This window comes from Spermophilus citellus (assembly GCF_964194105.1).
Source record: "Spermophilus citellus genome assembly, chromosome: 11".
NCBI lineage: Eukaryota > Metazoa > Chordata > Mammalia > Rodentia > Sciuridae > Spermophilus > Spermophilus citellus.
Window position 1 is genome coordinate 102783845 of NC_138192.1, and position 18851 is coordinate 102802695.

An 18851-nucleotide genomic window follows, 5' to 3' on the forward strand; every position below is an offset into this window, starting at 1 on the left:
CCTGTTCCGCCGGTGGGTCTCAGATCTGCCCACCCTGCGGGCCTGGGCGGCAGTTCTGCTCAACCCCCACTCCCAGTGGGGGTACCTAACTGCCTCTCCAACGGGTCTCTGGGCTCCTTCCGGACGCTGGCGGCGGCTCTGTTCAACTCCCACTCCAACCAGTGTGACGTGACTGCCTCGGTGCTACTCGTCCACCACACTGGCCGGCTGCCGAGCCTGTCCTGCCAGTGGGACGCAGGACTGCCTACCTTGCAGGGTCAGACGGCAGCTCTTCACGGCCTCCACTCCAAGTGGGTTGACTTGGCTACCCTGCCGTCAGGTCGCTGGTCCTGTTCCAGGCGTGGGCGGCTACTCTCCTCGGCCCCAGCTGCAGTTGGGGTGTCGCTATACCACACCGGCGGGACCCTTAGCCTGCTCTGGGCACAGGAGGCAGCTCCACTCTGCCCTCCAGGCCCCTGCAGCACCCAGCAGGGCCCGGACCAAGCAGCAGTCCCTGTAGGATCCCCAACCCTGAGCCAGAGCCGCTTCGGGAGCCAGGAGCCGGTCTCTCCGATCCCCGCCACTTTCTGCTAGGAGCAGGCTCCTCAGGGCTACCGCCTCGGGTTCCCCAATCCCAGGCCAAACCCGCCCCGGGAGCCCAAGCCTGGCCGCACCAGACTCTCCCTGCTCGGTGCCCAAGCCTGGCCACACCAAACTCTCCCTGCTCGGTGCACGCTCCCCTGGGAGCAGAGTCTAAGATGCACTTCCCGCGGGCTCCCTAGCTCCGGGTCAAAACTGTTCCAGGAGACAGAGTCCCGCTGCCCCTCGTCGCAAGTTTCACTTGTGGCTGGCCTCAGCTCGCGGTCTCTGCAGGCTCCGCGGCCCTGGGCTCAAGCAGCCACGAGAGCCAGAACCCAGCCTCTCCGATCCCTGCCACACTCTGCTCGGAGCAGGCTCCACAGAGGTACCCCAGCCTCAGGCTCAGGCAGCCCCGGGAGCCCGAGCCTGGCAGCTCCAACCTCTCCCAGCTCAGTGTGCGCTCAGACAGGGGCAGGGTCAAAGACACAGTCGCCACGGGTTCCCTAGCCCCGGGCCAAGAAGGATCTCCCGCCCTGGGCCAAAGCAACCCGGGGAACTAGAATCTGGCCGCTCAAAGCCCGGCGCCCGCCTTGCCTTGCCAGGGGTGAGGCCTGAAGAGTATTCTCCTCAGAGTTTCCAATCCCGAGCCTGAGCGATCTGTCTGCGCGACGCAGGCAAATACCAGCCTGGAATCACCTGTTCTGTAGTTGAATGAGCCGAGATCAGTAGAAAACAGGGATGATTGCATCAGCTCTCCATGATGGCGGCTGCAGTCCTCCTCCGTGTTCCGACCGGTGTCGGGAATCGAACTGGACCGATTCTCTCCTGTATTTCAAAGCTGGAATTCAGCACTCAGCGCGGCCAGTGTGCCACTGGCAGGAGCCTGCAGAATCCGCTTCGCTGTAATCCCGCTCTGGTACCTCGCGGCTAATTAACTCGGGCGCGTCCCAGACTCCATCCACGGGGTGGTCCGCCGACCAAGTACTGCTTCCCTCCGTTCGGAGAAATCGCCCGCGACCAAGCCCCTGCAGCCGAATCCCACGCGCTGGAATTCTGACCTCTAGATTCTGGAGCACCTCAATTTCACTGGGGATTCCCACCAAGGTAGCCTTCAGCCATTTCACCTCATGTTTCTCCCGCACAGTGGCGCAGCGTACTGGTGTGCTGCACTCCCTTGGCCGCCATCTTCCCAAGCCCCCCCACTTCTTATTCTTTAACACTAAAGATTAAATCTCTTTCTTGGGTGCTCATTTTTCTTTATTTTTATTGTTGAAATTTCAAGATAGATCAGCATATTATATTTATTTATTTATTTTTTTAAAGAGAGAGTGAGAGAGAGAGAGAGAGAGAGAGAATTTTTTTTTAATATTTATTTTTTTTTTAGTTCTCGGTGGACACAACATCTTCGTTGGTATGTGGTGCTGAGGATCGAACCCCGGCCGCACGCATGCCAGGCGAGCGCGCTACCACTTGAGCCACATCCCCAGCCCCAACATATTATATTTTAAATTACTTTTATTTTGCTAGTGATGGTTTTTACCATGTCTTTTTACTGTTGATTTGGAAGTAACAATTGGAGTGTTGTGGAGGTGGAAGTAACATTACTATACTGCAGAACAGAAAACTGACAACTACCTGACACCCTGATCTTAAAAGTCCCTGATCTCTATTCCCAGAAAGGAGTCTCTCACTGGACAACTTTCTCATTAAGCCTCTCCTGTTCCTCCTTCAGGCATGAAGGAGGCTCTTTCTCTCTCTTTCTTGACTCCACATCTTCCCATCTCCTTTCTCCAAGTCTACACCCAGAAATTCAAATATTTTACCACCTTATTAAACAAAACAAGTCAGTATTTTCTTTACCTTGGATTCTAGCCCATCCTGGTCATGTCCTCAAGGCTTTTTAAGATAACTAAATTGCTCTGTCAAATTTTACTAAAATTGTACATGATCTGACCATATTAACGAGACTTAAAACACTTACGTTAGGGGATCTGTTCTTTCTGGAGGTGGTGCAATATTCATAAACATAGATGGTTCAACAATTTTTTGAAGAGGTTTTAACTGAAGAAAAATGTAATTATATTTTAACACTATTTAGTTACAACTTATCCTATTATTATTAATCCCTCACGACGATGAGAGAGTACTTAAGTGACAATATAAGAAGAAAAGGCATGAAGAAAGGAATGAACTTTTATGGGTATTAAATATTTACAAGCTTTTTTATAACTTTAATCTTATTCAATCCATTTAATAAATCAATGAGGTAGGTAGTAACTGCCTATTTTACAGATGATACCAGAGATCAGTAATTTGTTTAAAATTAAACAATAAGCATGAGAGCCAGGATGTGAACATAGCCTATTCTCTCCTTGAGTATGGTATTATTTTTACTGTATCATGATAGATAAGGCTAACTAAATAGTTCATAGGCATAAAATCAGCTGAATTTTTATGATACAACCCATTCTTTTCTATATGTATATCTTTGTTCCTTGTTTTAGTAAATTCCACATATATAAAACAATACCTGCTCAGTTTTATATGAAAAGTATCTATCTCCTTAAGCATTGCTGTGTTTACATGATATGCTTTTATCTGGACTCAAAACCTACTTCTGAAATTCATGCTCATAAACTATGACTATCATCAAAAGGTCTGAACAATTAAGGGTTCCTAGATAGCCTAACTTATCATAAGAAAACAGAAAGAAAAACAAAATAGAAAAGAAAACCTGTTCCTTGAAGCTTTCACCTGTATATTATTTACTTCTTCAAAATACATTAAAGATAATTGTGATATACCATAGGCAAAATTTTAAAATATATAGATTTCTCAGTTAACATTGCAATATGCTTAGTCAATAAGGCTGATGTTCCCACTTTCAATTACTAATTTTAAAACACTCAACACTTTAAAAAATATTGAAATATAGGGATCATTTCCCCTATTTAATAGCAGCACTAATGGGACTGGATTTTTAAATGTCCCAAAACTGTGATAATACTCAAAGATATCAAGAGTTCTTTTAAACAGTGGGTAAGAGTATATATTAGTATAACTTTTCTAGAACAAATTCTTAACAAGGCCATTGTTTTGAACAATAATTTTCTTTCTAAGAATCTAGCCTAAGGATGTAAAGAAAAGAATACAGGTTAGTACACAAATATTTATATATGGTAGTGAATTTGAACAGGCAAGAAGCTATCTTCTCTCAGTATATTACTCTCTTGATGAATTGAAAAAGTTCAAACAACAACAGAAACAATCATGGTTGTTTTTTCAATTGAAAACAACCATGGAGGAAAAATCAAAGTAGAAAACATTATCTGAATAACATTATTTTAATAACTCCATTTTTAATATTTTTAAGTGTAAAAATCCACTCATTTCTTGAATACTTAAAATACATTCATTTTCAATTTTAATTACATAAACGTGTTGTAGGTTTAACACAAAAGCAAGTTTTGTAATAAAGTTTCTGATATGAAAGATACATTTAAAAATATATAAGGAAATAATGGTAAAGTCTCTTGTTTTTAGGCAGAAGAAAAATCTATACACCTCAAGGGCAGAGAGTAGAGCAGCATTCTTTCAAAAACATTTATTTTGGTACCAGGGTTTGAATCCAAAGGCACTTACTTACTAAACCATATTCCCCAGGACTTTTTTTTATTTTTTATTTAGACACAGGGTCTCACTAAGTTGCTTAGAGCCTCTCTCTAAGTTGCTGAGGCTGGCAGCAAAACTGAGATCATCCTGTCTCAGTCCTCCCAAGCTGCTGGGATTACAGGCATGAACCACCATACCCAGCAAAATACTAATTTTGAAGAATTTAACAAACTGGAAAAAAACAGAGGCTCAAAAGAAAATGATTTGAATGAAGAGCCAAAATAGAATCAAAGTTTTTAAAAGAGGGGAACTAACCTGATGTGAAAATCCATAACCAAAATTTCCATAGGAGAACATAAATTCCACCTCCAACCTGCAGATAAACTAAAAATGGCAACTGTATTTTATTGTTTGATCAGAATGGTATTTCACTAGAAAGGCAATAGCAAGTGATAGTTTTACTTCACAAATGTATAAGTTACAAAAGCCTAAGTATGAATCTCCAGATTTTAAGAAATAAATATTTACACAAGGAGTACCTATAGAAAACCTATTCATTTCCTGAAATGTTAAAATCTTTCATGTTAGAGTTAAATATTTTTGTATGATTAAAGTATGGAAAATATCAACTCAAAATTGTTAATAGGCAAAGACACTGGCATAAATACATGTTCATATACATATATGTACATTATTTACTCACATTCCTCACACCTCCACTTCCAATTTCAGATAAAATTTTGATTTCTATAAGTGATCTCACCCCTGTAAATCCCAGGTTGCTTATGTGTGAAATGAAGAAGGATGTCAAAGGAGATAACCCTGTGTTCCTTGCCCCTGTTTTGGCCTTGAGACAGAAGTCTCTTGGAATAGAAGAGCAAATAATCAAGTTAATTAATTTTAAGAACTTAACTACAAATAAAGCACTGAGAATATCTGTTCAGAAACTCCCCAAGGAGAAACATAATCCTCCCTCAGTGCAGCGGGGGTTGTTCCTGAGGCTCCGTGGTCCAAGCAGCAGTCAGAGCCATTCTATTCTCTCACATGAGGATTTCTAATTTTCTCCTTCACAACTTAACAATAAGAGAGCAGCTTTTAAAAGGGGCGGGGGAGGTGTGAGAATTTTGTGAGCAAATATTTGTACTTTATATTTAATTACATTTTTACTAATTTTACACATAAGTAACTGTTAGTTAAATGTAATTTACTAATTCAAGTAACTGTTAGGGTAATAAAAAACAAAAAGATGTAGAATACAAACAATATCAGAATAGCTAAGAGAATATTCCATGCACACAAAACTTAGAAAGTTTTAGTAAAGTTCTTACTGTATTTTTATTCAATAACTGTAATTCTTCAGTAAAGCACCCTTTCTAGAAAAAAATAAAGTAAAATTCTTCAATGTAGAATTACTCATCTATGTTTTCCCATATATCATCTAAAACATATTATAGCAAGAAAGAATCAGGTAATGATTTTTCAAATGCACATATGAAGCTAATAGCTAAAATACAAATAAAATGAATGTTCAAAAGAAGAAAAGAATTCTGAGTACAAGTAACAGAAATGTTAATATTTGCATTTATATTTTAGACAAAAATGTTTTTGCTAGTTAATAGTTCCCCATTTTGCAAATCTTAGAGCAACTGCTATGCCTGTATTCTTTGTGAGGGGGGGTTCCTTATACATAAATCTACATGATGATCTGATTCTTGACAGGACTGAATACCTTGCTTCTCCCCCTAGAACTGCTGTGCTCTTGTAAACCAGATAAATCTTGGTATGTTGGTCACCATCTGTACTCATCTCTAATGTCCTGAATTAGACCACTATTATGAATGAGCCATGTCATTAACAGACCAAACAAATTTATGTCTTTCCAAAATAAATTCATAAACTACATCACGGTGGTGATTTTCCTGGGCAAGGCTCATCACAAGTGACCAGGTGATGTGATCAGGTGCTACAGGGTTCAGTCTAAGGGTGTTCCTTCTTTTGTGAGTCTTAAGTGAGGGATTGCTTCATTCACTGGTCTAGAATGTTCAATAAGCTCAGGGGCCTGGTTTTTCCATATGAGTTTGATATATTCATGCATCCCTGTGCTTCTGGTTAATTTGATAAGTTCACAGGTGGTCATTTGTATTAGCATGGTTAATTTATTTATCCATTTGTACCATACTATTGTATGAGGTAGATGGTGGTTTTTTACTTGTACAAACAAGGTGTAGAATCATTCTACCTAACTACTTAACCTCAGAATGGAATAGCTTATAGTAAACTACTGCTTTATAAAATGGAGAACAAAATTAGGCACAGTCTGAGAACTATTGGTCTATACATCATGGAAAGACCCAGAACAGGGTTCAGTCTTCTCTCCACATCCACCCAAACCATGTTTCCCTTTTCTCCCAGAATCTTCTGCTACTTCCATGGTTAACAAACCTACATTTAACTGCCTCACTAAACATATCTTCTACCTTTCTGCTTTACCTAAGATCCAGCTCACTATGGAAGATACAATGCTTTTCTTATAGACTGCTCAAGTAAAGGTACTTTTTCTCCAAAAGCCCTCCAGGTCAAGAGGTATATTTCACATAACCTTCAATTGCTTTCAAATTGTATTATTACAAAGGAGTATAAAAAAGTTTCTTCTTTTAAGTCTCATGCTTTTTGGTGATTCTATTGTTTTTCAGATATTTGTGTCACTAATTCTTATTAGATAAAAAACAAAAGGAGTCTATTAGGTATAAAGAATCACAACAAGAAGTGCCAACTGGACAATGTGGAATCAAGGTGAAAACAAAAAGATTTTCCTCACAAAACTGAAAATAGAACTACCATGTGATCCAGCAAGTCCACTGTGGGTGTAGACCCAAAGAAGATGAAACCTTTATACCAAGATGCTTGCACCGCATGTTTATTGCCGCACTATTCACAATAGTTACAATACAGAACCCGTCCCAATGCCTTTTGGCAAATGAAGGGACCAAGAAAATGTGGTGTATTTACCCAATGGAATACTGCTCCACTACAAGAAGAAAGAAATCCTGTCATTCACAGCAATATGGATGGAAGTGGAGAGAATTATGTTGAGTGAAACAAGCCAGAAACAGAAAGACCAACTCCACATGTACTCACTTATGGAAGCCAGTAATTCGACCCTGTAGAAGTACAAAATCGGAGAGTGATCACTAGACATGGGGAGAGATGGGGGAGGGAGACAGAGAAATCAAGGGGGCCTTTGAGGGAATGGGAAGGGTGCTGGGTCGGGTGAGGATGGAGACCAGAGTAAGGGGTGGATGCGTACGACCAGCAACACCCATGCTATGGAACAACACTATGGAAACACCCAACACTATGGAAATGTCATAGTGAATCCCATTAATCTGTGTAATTAATATGCATTGATAATCAAAATTAAAAAGAAAGAAATGTGGCCAGTTTAGTGCTGCAGATGAGTAACTTGGTACAATTTTAGGATCAAGACCAGCTATCTAAATTGAAAGTGAAAATGTGGTTCCTTCCCTTTGTTGAGAAAATCTGAAAAAAGTGCAGTTGAAGATACACATAAGACTTTTTTCCTTTTTTCCTCTCTCTCATCATGTGATTTTCTTATTTGCAATTTAATATCATCCTGAATAAACAGAAAAGTTTTAATTGTTAAAAAAAAAAGATTCTTATACATACCTGAATTACTTCATAAAGATGTACCTCAGCATTCCCTAATAAGACAGGATAAACTTCTGTCTTGCTATGTTGCATTAGTTCCAAGGAAATATTATTCCGTGTATCATCTTGACGTCGGGGAACCTCAATATCAAAATATATACAAAAAAACCCATAAGATTTTCAGTCTTAAATCTAGATATTATTTCCAAATAAACCTGAAATGAAACTCTCAACCCTGTGATGCCTGAAGTACAATACTATAAATTATATTATGTGCATAACTAATTATAACTCATAAAATCAGGACCTTGTTTATATCTAATGTTAATCTGTTTAAATCATCCATTGCCAACAATCCTTTTATTTAATGCTACACAAACTTTCACTCTGAACTACTGAAACTATATTATCAAAGGTAATCCCATCAATATCTAATATGAAATCCAAATAATCCAGGTAATTCAAATTAAGGTTACCCATATATTCAAAATTAAAGAATATCTAATATCCTTTTCTGTCTCTATTCTTGAACATTTTGCCACATTTCTTCTTTTTTTTTTTTAATCCTAAAGTGTTGGAGATCAAACCTAAGGTACAGCAAATGGTCTACCACTGAGCTATATCTCTGGCCCTTGTTTTTTAAATCATACCATTAAATTTGAATGTGAAACTCTCAACCCTGTGATGTCTGAAGTACAATACCATTATTATATAATGTTTACATTTTATATACAATTTTGCTAATTAGAAACAAATCACATGCTTCCCCATTCCCGAGATCCTAGTTCCTTCTATAAAGTTTCTTCCCATGGTTGATACCACACAGTTGGTATGAAACTTCTGAAAGTTATGTTTGTAACTATTTTCCCCTGAGAAATGAGAAAAAGGAAATGAGGCCCTGTAATGCAGTGCAGTGATTAAGAGAGAGAGCAGCAGGCTCAGTTTTTCAGCAATGTGGAATATAGATTATTAGAACCAGTTTGTTTACAACTATCAATGCTGAATAAAAATTTAAAAGTTATCTTCTTAAAAGCATGAAAGTGTAAATAAAATGGTAAGAAGTAATTACATAAACTCCAAGTATTAGTAAACATTCAGAGAGGTAAACTTGATCCTTAAGTTGCATTTTCCCATAGGGTATTTCTCAATCAGTTAACCTAAAATTGCAGTATTTAAGACAACAAGTGGGGCATTTAGGCATTAACAAAGGTTTCCTGTTCAACCCTTCTTCCATAATGCTAGGAACTCAAAGAGCTGTGGCTTCAGTGAATGGGGAACCATTCTCCCATCCCATTTATAGAGGCTGCAAGGAAAGTTGCACTATACAGAAGAAGGGGAGGCAAGGAGTTCCTAATAAGTAATAAGCAAAAACCTGTTTGGTGAACTGTAGCCTAAATTCACATCCACTTAATGGCATAAAAACTCTTGAACCTGACATTTAAAATGGATGGTAAATTTTATATTATGTATATTCTGCCACAAAATTAAAATAGGACAACTTAATTATTTCATCCATTCATTCAATTATTTATTTATTGGTAATAGGGATTGAATCCAGGGACATTTAACTACTGAATCACATCCATAGACCATTTGTTTTGTTTTTGAGACAGGATCTTGCTAAGTTGCTTAGGACCTCACTAAGCACTAAGTTGCTGAGGCTGTCTTTGAACTTGTAATCGTCCTGCCTCAGCCTCCAGAGTCACCGGGATTACAGGTATGCACTACCATGTCTGGCATAATTTTTTTTTAATTCTCAAATATAACATTTGTTTTAAAGTGATCCCAAATTGGTAGTAGTCTCACATGCCTTAAAAGCAAACAAAGATCTTTTTTACATTTGCCACTTTCATTCTAGGCCTCAAAGGAGTTCCACAAATAATTTTCCATAGAAAATGAAAGATCATAGTAAAAAATAACTAAGTAAGCATGGAAATAAAACACCATGAATGAGGATCAGCAGAAACAGACCCACAAAATCCTCAAATGTTGGAATTTTAGAGAAATAGGCTTAGAATAATGAAGGTAAAAAAAATCTGAAAATACATTCCTGATATGCTCTTTTATTTATTTATTTATTTTTCATTGTTGATGGACTTTTATTTTCACTTATTTGTATGTGTTGCTGAGAATCGAACCTAGTGCCTCACGCATGCTAGGCAAGCGCGCTACTGCTGAGCCACAACCCCAACCCCTCCTGATATGTTCTTACAGGAAAATGTAAAAACCATTTAGCACACCTGAACAAAGAAGACTCAAACAGAACTTGAAGAAATGAAAACTAAAATAATTGAATAAAAGCACTCACTGAATGGATTTTATGACAAAATACTCAAATTTTAACAAAATTAGTGAAATGGAATAAATATTCAAAGGTGTGGTGCAAGAGTATGTGTGTGTGTGTGTGTGTGTGTGTGTGTGTGTGTGTACTGCAGTGCTGGATATTAATCTCAGGGTCTTGCATGTGCTAGGCAAGTTCTGAGCTACAGTCCCAGTCCCAAAAATGCAAGGCAGAGACACAAAGTGATAGGAAAAAAACAAAGAGAAAAAGAAAAAGAATAAGAAAGATAGGAAGAATGGCAGAGACGGAGGAAGAAAAAAAAAAGACATGAAAGATAACATAAGAACATCTAACACACATTACTCAGAGTGCCAAAAAATAAAATAGAGGATCAAGAAAATGGGCAAGAGAGGCACTATTTGAAAAAATTAAAGCTAAAAATTTTCCAGAACCAATGAATATCAGCAATACGGTTTAAGTAGTCAATATATCCCAACATAACAAAAAGATATCCAAATACAAATACATTAGAGTAAAATTAGAAAAAAAACACAACACACTCACACATAGAAAAAGATACATTATTTTCAAAAGTGAAAGACTGATAGATAACATATCCTCGTCCCTCCCCTCTCTCCCCCTCCCCTTCCTTCTTCTTCTTCCTTCTTCCTCCTCCTCCTCCTCCTTCTTCTCTCCTCCTCCTCCTCTGCTTTCTCCTCCTCCTCCTCCTCCTCCTCCTTCTTCTTCTTCTTCTCTCTCCCTCCCTCCCTCCCTCCCTCCCTCCCTCTCTCTCTCTCTCTCTCTCTCACTCTCTCTCTCCCCCCCCCTCTCTCTCTTCCTCCCCCCCACCATGAAGTGGACATCTTTCTTCCCCAATGGTATTCTGTCACCATGGTATTCTGCCTTAGCTTGGGCTTACAGAAATCTAAGCCAACCATGGGCTGAACTTCTGAAACCATGAACTCAAAATAAACTTTTCCTCCTCTTAAATTTTCATTGTAGGATATTTTAGTCACAGCAATGAAAAGCTGACTAACACAGAAAGTAAAATATTTATGCTCCAAACATTGGTGTATCTAAGTACATGAAATGAACAGTAATTGAAATAAAGGCTCAGATAAATTCCAAAAATAGCGGGTGATTTCAGCATGCTTTTCTCATCAACAGATACATCATCCATAGAGAAAAACCCACATAAATAGTTTTCTTATACAAAAAAAAAGGTGCCAAGAACATTAACTGGGGAAAAAAATAACCTCTTCAACTAATGGTGCTAGGAAAACTGGAAATCCATATGTAGCAAAATGAAATTAAACCCCTTTCTCTCACCCTGCACAAAATTCAACTCAAAGTGGATCAAGACCCAGGCATTAGACCAGAGACTCTGTGCCTACTAGAAGAAAAAGTAGGCAAATCTATACCATGTCAGCTTAGGAACTGACTTCCTTAACAAGACTCCTAAAGCCCCAAAAGTAATAGCAAGACTAAATAAATGGGATGAATCAAATTAAAAAGTTTCTTCAAAGCAAAGGAAACAATCAATAACATGATGAGAGAGCCTACAGAATGGGAGAAAATATTTCCCACATGGAACTCAGATACAGCATTAATCTCCAGGATATATAAAGAACTCTAAAAACTTACCATCAAAAAAACAAATAACCCAATCAATATATGGGCTAAGAAACTGTTTCGGCACTTCACAGAAGAAAAAATACAATCAATCAACAAATATATAAAAAAAAGTTCAACATCACTAGGCATTAGAGAATGCAAACCAAAACTACACTGAGATTCTATCTCATTCCAGTCAGAATGGCAATTATCAAGAATACACAGGGGGGCTGGGATTGTGGCTCAGTGGCAGAGCACTTGCCTTGCATGTGTGAGGCACTGGGTTCAATTCTTAGCCTCACATAAAAATAAATAAAATAAAGGTATTGTGTCCATTTACAACTAAAAAAAAATTAAAGAAAAGAATACGCAGGGCTGGGGTTGTAGCTCAGTGTTGTAGCTCAAATAACTTGCCTAGCATGTGTGAGAAACTGGGTTCTATCCTTAGCACCACATAAAAATAAAAAAAAAAAGCATGCTGTCCATCTACAACTACAAAAATTTTTTTTTAAAAAGAGAATACAAGTAACAATAAATGTTGGCGAGGATGTAGGGAGAATAAAGGTATACTCATACATTGCTGTGTGGCTGCAAATTGGTGCAATCACTATGGAAAGCAGTATGGAGAATCCTCAGAAAACCTGGAATGGAACCACCATTTGACCCAGTTATTCCACTCCTCAGTTTATACCCAAAAGACTTATAATCAGTATACTATAGTAATGCAGCCACATCAATGTTTATAGCATCTCAATTCACAATTGTTAAGCTATGGAACCAATCTAGGTACCCTCCAACAGATATATGGATAAAGAAAATGTAGTATACATACACAATGAAATATTACTCGGCCTTAAAGAAGAATGAAATTATGGCATTTGCCAGTAAATGGATGAAACTGAAGAATATCATGCTAAGTGAAATAAGCCAATCCCAAAGAACCAAACAAAGACCAAATGTTTTCTCTGATATGTAGAAGCTAATCTACCACAGGGGATGGGTAGAGAAGAATAAAGGTACTTTGGGTTAGACAGAGGGGGAGTGAAGGGGGTGATATGGGGGTAGTAATGATAGTACAATGAATCAGACATTATTACCCTGTGTGCATATATGATTACATGACTGGTGTAACACTACATCATGTATCAAAATGCATTCTACTGTCATACATAACTAATTAGAATAAAAAATAGGTCATCAAGATATAAAATCAGCAAAGACATCTCAGACCTACCTAAAAGATACCTTATATCAAATGGAATTAACAGATATTTACAGAATTTTTTTATCCCAAAACAGCTGCTCATGGAACTTTCTCCAAATTAGTCCATATTTTAGGTCACAAAAGAGGTTTTAGCAAATACAAAAAATATATAATTTCTTGCATTTTATTTTATCAGAGTATAATGGAATGAAATTAGGAATCAATAGTATAATAAACTACAAAAACTATATAAACACAGGGAGATTGAACAATACATATTTGAATGGTGAATGGGTCATAAAAGAAATTGGAAGAAATAAGAAATTCTTAGAATCAAATGAGAAGAGAGATACACAGCACCTCTAGAACATGATGAAGATGGTTCTAAGAGGAAAGTTTATAGCTATGAGTATCACATTAAAACATCAGAAAGATCACAAATTAAGAACCTAATGATGTGTCTTAAGGTTTTAGAAAAAGAAAAGAACCAATTTCAAAACCATTAGAAGGAAGGAATAATTCATATGAGAGCTAAAAATAATAAAATAGAGAATAATACAAAGAAACAACATAATGAAGATTTAGTACTTTAAAAAGATAAACAAGATTTATAAACCCTTAGCCAAACTACCAAATGAAAAAGAGAGAATGCACAAATAAGGAAAATTGGAGATGAAAAAGGAGAAATCGCCTTAGACATCATTGAAACCCAGAGGATCATTTGGGACTATTTTGAAAACTCCAATAAATTGAATGGAATTTGATAAATTTCTAAATACATATGACCTGTGAAATTTGAACCAAGACTATATAAAAAAACCTTAACAGACCAATAGGAAGCAATGATGCTGAATATATCATACAAACCGTTCCAACAAAGAAAATCCCAGCTGAATTCCATCAGACCTTTAAATAATAATGAATGCCATTGCTCAACAAACTATTTCATGAAGTGTAAAAAGGGAACACTTGACAATTTGACTTTTTCTCCCTTTTTGTCATCCCTTTTATTTCTTTCTCATACTTAACTACTCTGCCTGAAGTTTCAGTACAACACTGAAAAGGAATGGTGAAAATGAACACTTTTATCTTGCTCTTGATTTTAGAGAAAATACTTTCAGTTTTCCCCCATTCACTATAATGTTGGCTTTAGATTTGTCATAATAAAGTCTTTATAATGTTGAAATAAGTTCCTTCAATCTAATTTCTTTGGTGATTGTATCATGAGTGGTGCTGAATTTGGTCAAAGGTTTTTTTCTGCATCTACTGAGATAATTATGTGCTTTTTGTCCTTGGTTTAATTTATATGAATTACATTGCTGAATCATCCTTATATCCCTGGAATAAAACCCATTTGATCATAGTGTATGATCTTTTTAATGCACCACTCAATTTGGTTTGCAAATGTTATATTAAGAATTTTTGTGGGCTGGGGTTGTGGCTCAGTAATAGAGCACTTGCTTCACATTGTGAGGCACTGAGTTTGATTCTCAGCACCATATATATAAATAAATGAATAAAATAAAGTCCATCAACAACTGAAAAAAAAGAATTTTTGCATCTATGTTCATCAAGGACACTGGCCTGTAATTTTCTTTCTTTGATGTGTCCTTGTCTAGTTTTGAATTCAGGGTGATAGTGTCTTTGTAGAATGAGTTTGGAAGTATTCCTTTCCTTTGAATTTCATGGAATAATTTAAGGAGCATTGGAAGTGTTTCTTTCCTTTGTATTTCACAGAATAATTTGAGAAGAATTGGTGTTAGTTCTTCTTCAAAAGGCTTAAAAAATTCAGTCATGAATCCATCTGGTCTTGGGGTGTTTTTTTTCTTTGATGGGAGACTTTTTATTACTGCTTCAATCTCATTGCTTGTTGGTCTGTTTATGTTTTCTATGTTCTCTTGCTTCAATTTTGAAATGAAATATATGTCTAGAAATGCAACCATTTCTCAGAGATTTTCCACTTTATTGGCATGTAAGTTTATCAAAACAGTCCCTAATGATCCTCTAGATTTCAGTGGTGTCCATTTCTAATTTTATTAGTTGGGTCTTTATCAATCTTTTTTACCTTTTCAAAGAAACAACTCTTTTTTTCATTTATTGTTTGTGCTATTCTTCAATTCTCTACTTCAATAATTTCATCTCTGATCTTAATTCTTTCTTTGTACTGGTTTGGAATTGGTCTCATTTTTCTAAGACTCTTGAGGTACAGCATTAGGTCATTCATTTTATATCTGTTTTGTTTTTATGTAGGCACTCCCTCTTAGAACTTCCCTCTTAGAACTGCCTTTACTATACCCGACGGATTCTTCTATATTGTGATTCTATTCTCATTTGTTTTTTAAAATATTTTTTATTTTTGCATTACAATTCTTAATACACCATTATATCATAATTTATCATATCTCTGATTATACAGAAGGTATGTTGACACCAAATTCACATCTTCATACATGTATTTTGTATAATGATGAGGGTCTCCTTTCACAATCCATGCTATTCCCCTTCTCCCTCCTTTCCCTCCCATCTCTATTCCCTATTTAGAGGTAATCTTCCTCCCTTGCTCTCCCTCCCAACCCCATTTTGAGTCATCCCCCTTATATTAGAGAAGACATTCGGCATTTGTTCTGGGGGGATTAGCTAACTTCACTTAGCATAATCTTCTCTAATGCTATCCATTTCCCTGCAATTGCCATGATCTTATTTTTTATTGCTGAGTAATATTCCATTGTGTATAAATGCCACATTTTTTTATCCATTCATCCATTGAAGGACATCTAGGTTGGCTCCACAGTTTAGCGATTGTGAATTGTGCTGCTATAAACATTGATGTGGCTGTGTCCCTGTAGCATGCTGTTTTTAGGTCCTTTGGGTATAGTCCAAGAAGAGGAATAGCTGGGTCAAAATGGTGGTTCCATTCCCATTTGATTATAAGAGTTTTTAAATTTTTCCCCTGATTTCTCTGAAGACTCTGTCAGTCATAATTCAAAAGTTTGAACAATAATTCAATCTCCATGTTTTTGTAGAGTTTCTGTAGCTTTTATTACTGTTGATTTCTAATTTATTTACATTATGATCTGATAAGAAGCAAGGAATTCTTTTTTTCTATATTTGCTAAAACTTGCTTTGTAGCCTATTATATGATCTATTTTGGAGAAAGTTCTGTGAGCAGTTGAGAAGAGGGTATATTCAGTTGTTGTTAGATGAAATATTCTCAGGATGTCTGTTAAGTAAATTTGATCTAAGGTGTTGCTTTAACTCTTCAGTATCTTTTTTTTTTAAATTTTTAGTCTGAATGACCATTACTGAGAGTAATGTATTGAATTAGCACCTATATGCTCCTTTATCTTGATTAGTGTTTGTTTTATGAAATTGTACCTTTTTTTTAATTTTTTTTATTGGTTGTTCACAACATTACAAAGCTCTTGACCTATCATATTTCATACATTAGATTGAAGTGGGTTATGAACTCCCAATTTTACCCCAAATACAGATTGCAGAATCATGTCGGTTACACATCCACAATTTTACATAATGCCATATTAGTGACTGTTGTATTCTGCTACCTTTCCTATCCTCTACTATCCGCCCTCCCCTCCCCTCCCATCTTCTCCCTCTACCCCATCTACTGTAATTCATTTCTCTCCTTGTTTATTTTCCCATTCCCCTCACAACCTCTTATACGTAATTTTGTATAGCAATGAGGGTCTCCCTTCATTTCCATGCAATATTCCTTTTCTCTCCCTTTCCCTCCCATCTCATGTCTCTGTTTAAAGTTAATCTTTTCTTCCTGCTCTTCCTCTCTGCTCTGTTCATAGTTGCTCTCATTATATCAGAGAAGACATTTGGTATTTGTTTTTTAGGGATTGGCTAGCTTCACTAAGCATAATCTGCTCTAGTGCCATCCGTTTCTCTGCAAATTCTATGATTTTGTCATTTTTTATTGCTGCATAGTACTCCATTGTGTATAGATGCCACATTTTTTTTATCCATTCATCTACTGAAGGGCATCTGGGTTGGTTCCACAGTCTAGCTATTGTGAATTGTGCTGCTATGAACATCGATGTGGCAGTATCCCTGTAGCATGCTCTTTTAAGGTCTTCAGGGAATAGTCCCAGAAGGGCAATAGCTGGGTCAAATGGTGGTTCCATTCCCAGCTTTCCCAGGAATCTCCAAACTGCTTTCCAAATTGGCCGCACCAATTTGCAGTCCCACCAGCAATGCACAAGTGTACCCTTTTCTCCACATCCTCGCCAGCACTTGTTGTTGTTTGACTTCATAGTGGCTGCCAATCTTACTGGAGTGAGATGGTATCTTAGGGTGGTTTTGATTTGCATTTCTCTGACTGCTAGAGATGGTGAGCATTTTTCCATGTATTTGTTGATTGATTGTATGTCCTCCTCTGAGAAGTGTCTGTTCAGGTCCTTGGCCCATTTGTTGATTGGGTTATTTGTTATCTTATTGTCTAATTTTTTGAGTTCTTTGTATACTCTGGATATTAGGGCTCTATCTGAAGTGTGAGGAGTAAAAATTTGTTCCCAGGATGTAGGCTCCCTATTTACCTCTCTTATTGTTTCTCTTGCTGAGAAAAAACTATTTAGTTTAAGTAAGTCCCATTTGTTGATTCTTGTTATTAACTCTTGTGCTATGGGTGTCCTATTAAGAAATTTGGAGCCCGACCCCACAATATGTAGATTGCAGCCAACTTTTTCTTCTATCAGACGCAGAGTCTCTGATTTGATATCAAGCTCCTTGATCCATTTTGAGTTAACTTTTGTGCATGGCGAGAGAAAGGGATTCAGTTTCATTTTGTTGCATATGGATTTCCAGTTTTCCCAACACCATTTGTTGAAGATGCTATCCTTCCTCAATTGCATGCTTTTAGCCCCTTTATCAAATATAAGATAGTTGTAACTTTGTGGATTAGTCTCTGTGTCCTCTATTCTATACCATTGGTCCACCCGCCTGTTTTGGTACCAGTACCATGCTGTTTTTGTCACTATTGCTCTGTAATATAGTTTGAAATCTGGTATCGCTATACCGCCTGATTCACACTTCCTGCTTAGAATTGCTTTGGCTATTCTGGGTCTTTTATTTTTCCATATGAATTTCATGATTGCTTTATCTATTTCTACAAGAAATGCCATTGGGATTTTGATTGGCATTGCTTTAAACCTATAGAGAACTTTTGGTAATATCGCCATTTTGATAATGTTAGTTCTGCCTATCCATGAACAGGGTATATTTTTCCATCTTCTAAGATCTTCTTCTACTTCTCTCTTTAGGGTTCTGTAGTTTTCATTGTATAAATCTTTCACCTCTTTTGTTAGGTTGATTCCCAAGTATTTTTTTTTTTTGAGGATATTGTGAATGGAGTGTTTTTCCTCATTTCCGTTTCAGAAGTTTTGTCGCTGATATACAGAAATGCCTTTGATTTATGCGTGTTGATTTTATATCCTGCCACTTTGCTGAATTCATTTATTAGTTCTAGTAGTTTCCTTGTAGACCCTTTTGGGTCTTCTAGGTATAGAATCATGTCATCTGCAAATAGTGATAATTTAAGTTATTCTTTTCCTATTTTTATGCCTTTAATTTCTTTCGTCTAATTGCTCTGGCCAGTGTTTCGAGAACTATATTGAATAGAAGTGGTGATAGAGGGCATCCCTGTCTTGTTCCAGATTTTAGAGGGAATACCTTTAACTTTTGTCCATTCAGAATGATGCTAGCCTGAGGCTTAGCATAGATAGCTTTTACAATGTCAAGGTAAGTTCCTGTTATCCCTAGTTTTTCTAATGTTTTGAACATAAAGGGATGCTGTACTTTGTCAAATGCTTTCTCTGCGTCTATCGAGATGATCATATGGTTCTTATCTTTAAGTCTATTGATGTGGTGAATAACATTTATTGATTTCCGTAT

At 37.3% G+C, this 18851-nt stretch overlaps 1 protein-coding gene across 1 annotated transcript in view; it reads right to left on the reverse strand.

Moving 5' to 3' along the window:
• The window catches only part of C2CD6 (C2 calcium dependent domain containing 6), a gene marked incomplete at both ends in the record, with an annotated part of 178613 nt that overhangs the window by 107624 nt on the left and 52138 nt on the right, over window positions 1-18851 (reverse strand). Inside the window, 4 exon segments of the mRNA XM_081261738.1 lie at window positions 2540-2619; window positions 4486-4554; window positions 5499-5543; window positions 7858-7980. Of these exon segments, the coding sequence (XP_081117864.1) occupies window positions 2540-2619; window positions 4486-4554; window positions 5499-5543; window positions 7858-7980 (317 nt within the window).